At 47.7% G+C, this 11,542-nt stretch overlaps 1 protein-coding gene across 3 annotated transcripts; it reads right to left on the bottom strand.

The window, feature by feature from the left end:
* Positions 1–448: 448 nt before the first annotated feature.
* CENPV (centromere protein V) lies at positions 449–11,239 on the bottom strand. 3 transcript variants are annotated; one of them, XR_012425313.1, is made up of 6 exons: positions 10,791–11,239; positions 7,662–7,760; positions 6,819–7,012; positions 6,286–6,355; positions 2,471–2,585; positions 449–856 (listed from the first exon to the last, which is right to left on the bottom strand). XR_012425313.1 is itself a non-coding variant. In XM_005583181.5 (5 exons), the coding sequence occupies exons 1-5, from the start codon at positions 11,204–11,206 to the stop codon at positions 732–734; spliced, it is 825 nt and encodes a 274-aa protein (XP_005583238.3). In that variant the 5' UTR covers positions 11,207–11,239; the 3' UTR covers positions 449–731. The 3 variants fall into 3 exon arrangements, 1 of the variants encoding a protein (XP_005583238.3); XM_005583181.5 differs by lacking the exon at positions 6,819–7,012; XR_012425314.1 differs by lacking the exons at positions 449–856; positions 2,471–2,585 and having other exon boundaries at positions 6,898–7,012.
* Between the last annotated feature and the right edge of the window lie 303 nt (positions 11,240–11,542).

Raw genomic sequence — 11,542 nt, 5'->3', positions numbered from 1 at the left:
ACCATGCCCAGCTAATTTTTGTAAGTTTAGTAGAGACAGGGTCTCAACATGTTGGCCAGGCTGGTCTCGAATTCCTGACCTCAAGTAATCCACCCGCCTCAGCCTCCCAAAGTGCTGGGATTACAGGTGTGAGCCACCATGCCCGGCCACAATCTTCCATTTTTAATAATTGTTTATGTCTTCTTTCCAATTTGGCTACAAACCTTTTTTTTTTTTTTTTTGAGACAGTCTCATTCTGTCACCCAGGCTGGAGTGCAGTGGCGTGAACACAGCTCACTGCAGCCTCAACCTCCTGGGCTCGATCAACCCTCCAGACTAGCTGGAACTACAGGCTTAAGCCACAATGCCTGGTTGCAAACATCTTGATAGTGCTGAGTACATATCTGCTATTAATCGACTGGCCTCAGAAGCAAATCACAGTACAAAAGAAATGATAAACCAAAGTAACTGCTTTAATGTTAAAAATATTTATTTTTTTTCCTAAAAGATCACACAAAAGTTGGGAAGAGAAGGATGTCAACTAGACTACATCAAAATCTGGGCAGAGGGAGGACAAAGAGCTGCCTAAAGAAACTGGTAGCTGGAGCAAACTGCAGAGATCAAGATGGCCCTAGTCAACGGAACCAGCAGCCCAGGTCAGCCACATTCAGGAGCACCACCGAGGCACGGCAAGGAAAGCAAAGTTGCTGGCCCCAATCACTCCTCCTTTTCAGGGCAGGAGAGGCAGAAGCTCACTCTTTAGACATGTTCTTGAGGGTCTTGTGCTCTTTCATGGCCTTCTCCCAATCACTGCCATTGAATTCCTCAGTGACCATACTCCGCACAGTGCCCTCATCCAGGCAGTGGGGGGCGATTCCTAGGAGAAAGTGGCACAGACAAAGAGGGATCCTCAGTATGAGTGAGACCAGATGGTGTACTGGCTCCTGGATAAGCTCCCACCTGCAGGCATCATCATGCTACACATTAGGGATTCCAAAGGATATGCCACAGCTTATGGCTTCAGCGATGAGACCCACAGGCTGCCAGCTGGCTCGGAAAGCACTGGCTCTGGCCTACCGCTTCAGCCCTCTGGCTCACTTTCCTCAGCTGCCAGATGGGAATCACACTCCCTGAACCAGGGATGGCCAAGGCTAGACATCATTCAATACCAAGCTGACAGTACAACATGCAGAAAGGCACAGCCCAGAGCAATCTCTGACTGGCGGCCTAAAGAATTCATAGGCCTTTCCTGTGTTTAGATAGATAACTTTCTTTCCTTTTTTATGAGACAGAGTTTAGCTCTTGTTGCCCAGGCTGGAGTACAATGGTGTGATCTTGGCTCTTGGCAACCTCTGCCTCCCGGGTTCAAGTGATTCTCCTGCCTCAGTCTCCCAAGTAGCTGGGATTACAGGTGTGCACTACCAAAGCCTGGCTAATTTTGTATTTTTAGTAGAGACAGGGTTTCTCCATGTTGGTCAGGCTGGTCTCGAACTCCTCACCTCAGGTGAGCCACCATGCCTGGCCTTAGATAGATAACTTTCTAAGAATTAAATGTCTTCCCATTTGTACAAGATTTCATACTTTTCAAAACTCTTTCCTGTTCTGCGAGGTAGACAGGAATGAGTCTCCATGTGACAGATGAGGAACAGAGCCCCTGAAGCAATGGGGGTGCGGTAAGGATGACACCATGCACCCCTCTGCAAAAGACACTGACATAAAGCAAAAGACACTGACAGTCACGGCTGCTCTCGCAGCTCTGGAGGCTGCACTGACACAGAGAACAAGAGTCCTCAGGAACATCTTCCACCTCTGCTTTCCCCTTCAATTCACACTACAATTGGTATGATTCTCAACAACTGTCAGACCCAAGTAGGCCCTGAAGCGGGGCTTGGAGGGTCCCCTGCTTGTTTATTTTTTAGAAAGAACAGAGATAGGGTCTTGCTATGTTTCCCAGGCTGGTCTCAAATTCCTGAGCTCAAGAAATCCTCCCACTTTGGCCTCCCAAAGTGCTGGGATACAGGTGTGAGCCACCGCAGCCAGCCAGTCCTGCCTAATTTTTGAACAACCAAAAAGCTTTCAAATGGCATTATCAATGCTCCCCAATCTTGCCTCCTTCACTCCCTTAACCCCTGTCATTATTAAACCTGCCTCCCCTGGCCCCACAAGCCCATCTCCCCACCCCTCTACTCCCTACCCTTCAACACGATCCCCAGCAACACCAGCTCTGGCAGCACCAGTGAATGAGAATCACAACCTGGATGGGCTCTGAGTCCAACTTCACCACATTCAGATATGGGACTCAGACAAGTTTCACCAGAGCCCAACTCACATTCTATCACGTGGAAAGCGCTCTGCTGAGGAGCCCTGTTCCTCTAAGATACGCATGTGACAGGGTCTAGTCAGTGTCCCCCTGTCCAACCAAGACTTTAAGTGAGAGCACCACGGGCCTCTCTGTGTCCCCCTGAGCTTGCAGTCCATCCCCATTACTCACCGAAGCCTCCAGGGTTTGAGCGTGGAGTATAGAAGCTCTGAACGCCACATCTCTTACAGAAGGTGTGCTGGGCTTTGTGAGTATTGAATGTGTAAGTCGTTATGTGCTCAGCTCCCTAGGTGAAAACAGACAAACAGGTGTTCTTTTTTACAAAGAGCTTTGTTTGTTTATTTATTTATTTATTTTTCGAGACAGAGTCTCCCACTGTCTCTCAGGCTGGAGTGCAGTGGCATGATCTTGGCTCACTGCAACCTCCGCCTGCCCAGGTTCAAGAGATTTTCCTGCCTCAGCCTCCCAAGTAGCTGGAATTACAAGCACGTGCCCCCAAGCCCGGCTAATTTTTTGTATTTTTAGTACAGACAGGGTTTCACCATGTTGGCCAGCCTGGTCTCGAACTCCTGACCTTGTGATTCATCTGCCTCGGCCTCCCAAAGTGCTGGGATTACAGGTGTGAGCCACCATGCCTGGCCACAAAGAGATTTTTTTTGTCACTTAAAAAATACATCTTTGGCCAGGCATGATGGCTCATGCCTGTAATCCCAACACTTTGAGAGACTGAGGCAGGCAGATTGCTTGAGCCCAGAAGTTCAAGACCAACCTGGGCAACATGGCAAAACCCTGTTTCTACAAAAAAAACTCCAGAAATTAGCCAGGTGCAGTGGCGCACACCTGTAGTCCCAGCTACTTGGGTGGCTGAGGTAGGAGCATCAGTCGAGCCTGGGGAGGTGGAGGCTGCGGTGAGCTGAGACTGCACCATTAAAAAATATATATTGAAAAAAATTTAATGGGGGGAGGTCTTTTGTAGGGCTCTTTGTATTAAGAGGCCACTTCCTATCTCCTGTAAGAGACTGGGACCTTCTTGAGGACAGAGACCCATCTACACTATACAGAGTCATGTCAGTCTGGAGCGTGACAGCTTACAGCTTCCCTTAGGTCAGCTGCACACAGAATTGAGCCTTGAGCCTTCCCTCATACATCACATCAGGGAGGGAGAGAGCTTGCTTCCTAGGGCCAACGTGGAGAAACAGTTCACCCAAGGGTCTGGCTCTCCATGTCCCCAAACAGAACGACTCAAGGTCTTAAGAAAACAGATGGCTGTGCTTAATTTATCCACAAAGGACAAACCAGGAAAAAAATATTTGCCAGACATCATAGATAGGCTAATTTCCTTAATGGATAATACAAATGGGAGACTGGACAAAGGACATGAATGGCCAGTTCAGATAGAAAGAAAAATAAATCACTCTTTAGCCTATGAAATGCTCACCCAAATGAACTTCAGTGAGATGTATTTCACTGTCAGGTGGGCAAAATCAAAGCTGTTAACATGGTATTGACAAGTATGTAGAGAAATATGTGCTCTCATACATCAGTCACAGGAATAGGAATTGGTACAATTCACCAATATCTACCAAAATTTTAAAGTGTACATACGCTTTAGCACATAATTCCATTTCTTGAAATTTATCTTACAAATATATTACAAATGTCTCAATGACATAGGTATATAGATACTATAGCACCGTTTATAAAGGCTAAAGATTGAAAAAATTGAAAATGTCCATCAATAGAGGACCCGTTAGGCATTATGGACACTCATAAAATGGAATATTCTCCGACTTTTGAGAAGAATGAGACAGCGCTACAAATACTAACATGGAACAATTGCCAAGGTTACAAAGTTAAGCAAGGTATAGGCCAGGCACAGTGGCTCATGCCTGTAATCCCAGCACTTTGGGAGGCCAAGGTGGGCAGATCACTTGAGGTCAGGAGTTCAAGACCAGCCTGGCCAACATGGCGAAAACTCGACTCTACTAAAAATATAAAAATTAGCCAGATGTGGTGGCGGGCACCTGCAGTCCCAGCTACTCAGGAGGCTGAGGCAGAACAATCACTTGAGCCTGGGAGGCGGAGGTTACAGTGAGCCGAGATCACACCACTGCACTCCAGCCTAGGCGACAGAGTGAGACTGTCTCAAAAAAAAAGTTAAGCAAGGTATAAAACAATGTATGTGGTATACTACCATTTCCTTTTTCTTTTTTTTTTTTTTTTAAGGCTATATACTGGTATGTGTGTTGTTTTTTGTTTTTGTTTTGTTTTGTTTTTTGAGACAAGGTCTCACTGTTACCCAGGCTGAAGTGCAGTGGTTTGATCACGGCTTACTGCAGCCTTGACCTCCCAGGTTCAAGTGATTCTCCCACCTCAGCCTCCCGAGTAGCTGGGACTATAGGCATGCAACACCACGACTAGCTGATTTTTTTATTTTCTGTAGACATGGGGGTCTCACTGTGTTGCCCAGGCTGGTGTTGAACTCCTGGGCTCAAGTGATCTGCCCGCCTTGGCCTTCCAAAGTGCTAGGACTACAGGCATGAGCCACCCTGCCTGGCCTGTATGTGCTTTTATATGCATGTGTATCTTTGAAGAGGGATCCAAGAAACAATGGCCTACCTTTAGGGAGAGAAATCAGACAGCTGAAGGGGAGGGGGTAGAGGTTTCTTATCATTGTTAACCCTCTTTACGCTTCCCCAGCCACTAACATACCATCCAGAATTGTGCTTCCTATAGAAATAGCTCCCTGAGGAGCCTTGCTCACTCCATAGCCACTGCAGCACAGAAAAGCAGCAAAGGACTGCCAGGTGGTCCCAAGCTATCCAGCATTATCTGGATGGAATTAAAGCGCTCTCTCTCTCTCTCTCTTTTTTTTTCACTGCTCCTTGTAGAGCAGGGTATAGAAGTGTGCCCAGAATAGCCAGATAACTTATTTCTAAGAGAATGGATCCTGAAGAAAAAATTTCTAAATTGTCAAAACTTTATACCAAGGAGGTTCACCACAGTGTTGTTGATAATCAGAAAAAAACTGGACTCAACCTAGAAGTGCAATGATGCAGAGACAGTGATGGGATAAGTAGACTAGGAAATCGGCTGTGGGGAAGAGGGAGACTGGGGCATGGGGACAGTAGGGAAAGACTTTTCACTGTGTATATATACATTTTCTTCTACCTTTCAAATTTTGTACCAAGTACAAAAAATTCCCCAAAATAATAAAATTAAAGTTAAAAATATGTATATAAGCTTTTCATTGGGAAATGAGATAAGCAGATTATCAACAAAAAGAATGGTAAAATTCTATTTAATAAACATAAGACAATAGGTTTGGATGTAGTCTCAGATGTATTTTCTCAGAGTAGAAAATAATACACAAGGACAGACACCAAAATATTAACAGTGGTTACCTTTAGTTGATAGAATTTAGGTGATTTTATTGTTTTTTGATTCTCTGAATTTGAAAATGTTTCCACAATACCAAATAGGCCTCCAAAAAATAAAGGTAAAAAATAACACAACCTTTTATTTTTTATTTTCATTTTTTTTGAGATGGAGTTTCGCTCATCAACCAGGCTGGAGTGCAATGGCGCGATCTTGGCTCACTGCAACCTCCGCCTCCCAGGTTCAAGTGATTCTCCTGTCGTGGCCTCCCAAGTAGCTGGGATTACAGGCATGCGCCACCATGCTCAGCTAATTTTTGTATTTTTAGTAAAGATAGGGTTTCACCATGTTGGCCAGGCTGGTCCTCAACTCCTGACTTCAGATGATCCACCCATCTTGGCCTCCCAAAGTGCTGGGATTACAGGCGTGAGCCACTGCGCCCAGCCAGCCCACCTTTTAAATGTCAATCTGAAACCAAACCCGTGAGAGGCCCTGCTAAGCTCCAGGCCCCTCCCATGCTACAGAGAGCATGCTGAGGGTTCGTTGGGGAGTGTTGTAAATCTCACCAATGGGTTCTGCACTCCTTGACCCTGCTCTTAAGCACTGACCTTCAGGAGCTTGAAGCGAGAAGCTGGAACAATGAAGTGTCTATTCTGCTTCTTCTTGCAAATGCTGCAGCTACAGAAAGAGAGCAAATTCCAGATTGTGAGCAGCCACCTGCGTCCTCTGTGCCTGAGCAGCCCAGCCTGATATGTTTTCAGAGCCAGCCGACCCCACAGATAAGGCTCTTTTCAGTACCATCCAGGGCTGAGGAGCTGGGGCAAAGGCCTGGATATCCAGGGCCTCTGGTTTGCAGGTACAGCAGAGCCCAGGGGGGTCCCAAGTCAGCAGTCGAGGCTCCGCAATGCTCAGAACACAGGACCAACAGACACGTCTGTACTGCCCACCCCCCAGTTCTTTATAGTGAAGGAGAAGCGCTGGACTTCAGAGACACTTAGAAAACAAATTTCAGACACTTCTACAACCTGATGTCTCTGAGACATCCACATCAAAAATGGACAAGGATGTTTAGGTTGCCCTCTTTCTTCATCACCATGTCACAAAAAGTCCAGCTCCAAGTAAAACACGTCCCCAGAATTACCATCTCTGGAATTAAACTGAAGTCCCCTCTTTTCAGGCCACCTTTGAAAAAGTTCTAATTTAGTATAGAATCCTCTCACAAGTTATTCCACAGTGCTTCTTTTCCAATCTGGACTCTATTGTTAGTAGCCTGGTCAGTTCTCCATTTGAGTAATTCCATCGTATGTGCTTATTATTCATATATAATTCCGGTACCTAGGGGCAAAAAGGACTGGATGCTGTTAAATAATTAGCTGCATGCCAACTTTGGGTCCCAAAGCCAGAGCCTGTCGTCCCTGCTCCATCATAATGCCGGGGAAGGTGGTACAAATCAGGCCCTCCACAGCCAGCAGCACCATCTGCCTCAACCAAAGAGCAGAGCGAGAGTGTAGGGCCTGGGGAGCCTCTAGGTGTACACACCCTTCACTAAAGCACCCTCCAATTCTCCCCAACTCCAGACTCCTACGAAGATTCTGCCCAAGGCTTTCCATTCAGTACCCAGCCAGGCACACCTGCAGCTAACCGCCCCCGGCTCCTCAGCAGTGTCAGTCTGAGGGTGACGCTGCCACAAGTCACAAGCCCTGAGGACCCTGCTCTGTCTCACCTGGGCCATGCTGTTGCAGCTCTGTGGTGAGCCACACAAAAGGAGAAAGAATAGAACAATGAACCTTTCTGTCCCCATCACCTGACTTCAGCAGCTACCAGCCCATGGCCAGTGTTTCCTCTGTACCCCATGGCCAGTGTTTCCTCTGTACCCCATGGCCAGTGTTTCCTCTGTACCCCAACTCCCCAGATTATTTTGAAATACTGCATTTTAACTCTGAAATTCTTTTAAGTCAATTTAGGGGGAAAAAAAAATACTCACTTGCAGTCAAATATATGCAAGTCTGCTGAGGCCCAAACTTCAAAACGAACTGCTCCACAGTGGCAGCCTCCTGTGTGCTTCACCAGGCCCTGGTATTCACTAAATGAAACAAAAATCAGAAAGATAAGAATTTCTGAATAGCTACCTCCTGCTCTCTTTCTTTTCGTTGTTGAATGAAAGACATAAGATTAGACAAAAGTCTTTTCTACATGACAACCAAATGCACTTCTGCTTTTAGGGAGATACTGTCAATTTTCTAAGTCAAGAATGGTTTCAGCACCTTCTTTATGAGCTCTCTTTTCTCCAATTTCTTAAATTGTATTAAGTTGCAAAATAGAACATTCCAAACATTTCGAAAATGTGAGGGATCCTAACCCACTACCAAACATTTTTATTTATATGTCAAATACAAATTTTTTTTTTTTTTTTGGAGATGGAGTCTCACTCTATTGCCCAGGCTAGAGTGCAGTGGTGCAATCTTGGCTCACTGCAACCTCTGCCGCCTGGGTTCAAGCAATTCTTCTGCCTCAGCCTCCCAAGTAGCTGGGATTACAAATGCCTGCCACCACACCCTGCTAATTTTTGTATTTAGTAGAGATAGGGTTTCACCATCTTGGCCAAGCTGGTCTTGAACTCCTGACCTCGTGATCCACCCACCTTGGACTCCCAAAGTGCTGGAATTATAGGCATGAGCCACCACTCCCAGCCTGAAATACTAAAAATTTTTATGAGCTGGGCACGAAGGAGAGAACAGTAAACAAGACACAGCAGACACGATTGCTGCCCTTACCGACATTAACAAATTACTCAAATAATAATTAATTATGATTGTGATAAAGGAGGTACAGGCTGCTATGAAAATTAAGACTGGGTACTCAATCAAGTCCAGAGGTTCCGAAGAGCCTTTTGAGAAAGTTAATAAAGGCTCATATTTTTACTCTATTTCTTTCCACTATTCTTCATACACAGGCGTTTTATATAGTTGTAATACACATTACATACAATTTTTTTTTTTTTTTTTGAGACAGAGTTTCATTCTTGTTGCCCAGGCTGGAGTACAGTGGCACAATCTCTGCTCACTGCAACCTCTGCCTCCAGTATTCAAACAATTCTCCTGCCTCAGCCTCCTGAGTAGCTGGGGTTACAGGCATGCTCCACCACACCTGGCTAATTTTGTATTTATAGTAGAGACAGGGTTTCTCCATTTGGTCAGGCTGGTCTCAAACTCCCCACCTCAGGTGATCCGCCCGCCTTGGCCTCCCAAGGTGCTGGGATTACAGGCGTAAGCCACCTCACCTGGCCTATATACCATTTTAATCCTTTTAAAGCTTATATATAAGCCAAACTCAGAAATGAACATTAAGATCTGATAAATGTCATAAAATTGCTTTCCAAAAGGACTGAACACTCTTACCCGATACACAAATGAGAAAACATTTCACAGTACAGTCTCCGGCAATAATCATAGGAAAAATAGCTCACTGCAGTTTTAATTTGCATGATTAAGACTGATCATTTTTCATGTTTCTTTACAAGTTTATGTATTTTAATTTTGGGGGCATACATAATGCTTATTGTAAAAAATCCAAACTTTACAGTATCTGAGAGTGCTCAAAGTGAAAGCCTCCTGTAATCTTTACACCCAGAGGGATCTACAGGTAATTATTTGCTATATATTCTCCCAAACTTTTTTCTATACAATATTGTAATGAAAATGGTACAGTTATACACACTTTTTGAATATAATTTAGTGGACTTTATAAGTACAAAGTCATGGCAATCTAGTGGGAGAAAAACATCTCTTTTATGTCACTATTTTAAATCTTTTTCTTGACCATTTATCAGTTTGTCTTAAAGTCAAAATTTACCTCAAATTTGAGTTTTACATTCCTTTTTTTTTTCTTTTTCTGTATGCCTTGAAGACACCATGAGTTTTACATTCCTAAGGATCTTCATATTCCTTCTGCCCAGAGGCAGCCGTTACCCCATAGGTACTCAAAAAATGTTTGATGGATGAACGTTTTTTAAAAATTCAGTGTGCAGTCCAAGATGAAAAACCAAAAAGTGAAGCACAGAGAAAACCAAATATGTATGAAGCACACAGAAAACCAAATATATATCTTCTGTCGGGGACGACCCATCCTAACTAAGAGAATTTCTTCTGCAAGCAGCTCAAAGGAACATGTTCAAGAAAAGAAGTAATTCTCAGGTTATGCAACTGCTAGGTTATTCTTGTCGGTCTTTCCCCCTAGTGTTTTGATTGTTCTTTTTAATTCGTAAAATTGACACTGAAATACATTATCAGGCCGTTAAAATATCTCTCCGTAGCACAACTTTTCCCCGAAGCAGGAATCCAGATCACATTTGGAGAAAAGAAGGCAGCCCTTTAACACCCCAGTTAACAGCTCTTTTCTAACTTGCGGACACTCGGGATGCTCATTGGGCCATCTAAAAGACTGCGGAGCAGCCAGGACGACAAGCGGCCGGGAGCATTAGCTGGCGGAGCACATAAAAGCCTCCTTGCGCAGGCATCCCCGCCGCCGCCGCCGGAGCATCTCTTTGCGCGCGCTTCTCTCCCAGATCAATAACCCCCGCCCCCTGCTCCCTCCCTGGCAGTGCCTGGAACAATGACGGGATTTCGCTTCCCAGTTAGTTCAAAACTACTCATGCTTGCTTCAGCGATTCTACCTTTCCCTTCCACCTACCCTCAAAAACACGTGTGCAAACATAAAAAAAACGGGATTCGGGTAAGAGAAAGCCGTGGGATATATCTTCTTTTCATTAGGAAAGGCCCCCACACCCTTTGCGCGCCAGCAAGAGACAACGTCCCCGAGCACGATGCTTGTAGCCGGGAAAGACCCTTTGTGTCCCAAGACGGCCGCGCGCGCCCTCAAGCTCCGGACGAAGCCCCCTTTCAATTCCCGGACCACAGAGCCCTAGAAGCACCGCCCCGCCGCCCTTAGAATTAGCGAACAACCCCAGTGCTAACGGGGGAGCCGCGTCGGCTCCGTAACGTGGAAGGATCAGAGCTGAAAGGCGCCCAAGGCCTGCGCGCGGGCGGCGAGCCCGACTCCTGCCGAGGGGTCCGCGTGGCACCGGCTCCCGCGCGTCCCGGCCCGCCGCACTCACAAGGTGTCCAGCAGGAGCTTGGCGGCGCCCTCGGAGGTGAGCTTCTGCCGCTTCTGGAACGTCTCCCAGCGCTCCCGCTGCTCGCCCAGATCCAGGTTGGACGCCGAGGACGTCGGGGTCGCGGGAGTCGGCGGCGGCGGTGGCGGGAGCAACGCCAGCTCCGGCGGCGGCGGCGGCTCCCCCGGGCCCTCCTCCTGGGCCCGCGGCGACGAGCGCCTCAGCCGCGGCTTCTCCGACGGCGGCTTCGCCGCCGCCTGGCTCTTGCTCTCGGCCTGGATCGCGGAGCGCCGTGTGCGGATGGCGCTGGGGGCCGAGGCAGCGGCCGCGGGGGCCCCGGAGGCCGCGGAGGCCCCGGAGGCCCCGGACCGCTTCTGCCCGCGCAGCTTGGCGGCCGCAGAGCTCCTCGATCGCCGCATGGCTCCCGCAGCCTGGCGCGCAGGCCTCGCAACGCGGCGCGCCCCCGCTGGCCCGCGCGCGCCCCCGCCGCCCGCCAGTCTTCAGGCCCAGGGGGCGCTGCGCCCGGCTCCCCCGCTCCGCCCGCCGCGTCCCGCAGCCAGGCGCCTGCCCGCAGGAGGGAGACCCGGCCCGCCCGGCCGCTGGGACGCACCTGCCTGTTCAGTCCCGCAGGCCCAGAGGGGCTGCGCCCGGCCTACGCTCGCGATACCCAGAATCCACTCGCACCTGCGAAGGCGCCCCTGCCTTGTGTGAATCCAGCGGGCTCTTCGTACCTTCCTGACCTGGAGGGGCCTGGG

The sequence above is a fragment of the Macaca fascicularis genome, chromosome 16 (genome assembly GCF_037993035.2).
Source record: "Macaca fascicularis isolate 582-1 chromosome 16, T2T-MFA8v1.1".
Lineage (NCBI taxonomy): Eukaryota > Metazoa > Chordata > Mammalia > Primates > Cercopithecidae > Macaca > Macaca fascicularis.
This window is presented reverse-complemented; position numbering and strand designations above follow the sequence as displayed.

Excerpts from the sequence above, each read along its gene's own strand:
- CENPV (XM_005583181.5), bottom strand. The coding sequence starts at position 11,206 with ATGCGGCGATCGAGGAGCTCTGCGGCCGCCAAGCTGCGCGGGCAGAAG. Across the intron at positions 6,356-7,661 it reads TTGCATATATTTGACTGCAA|CTGCAGCATTTGCAAGAAGA; the intron begins GTGAGTATTTTT and ends CTCTTTCTGTAG. Across the intron at positions 857-2,470 it reads CTCAAACCCTGGAGGCTTCG|GAATCGCCCCCCACTGCCTG; the intron begins GTGAGTAATGGG and ends ACTTTCTCCTAG.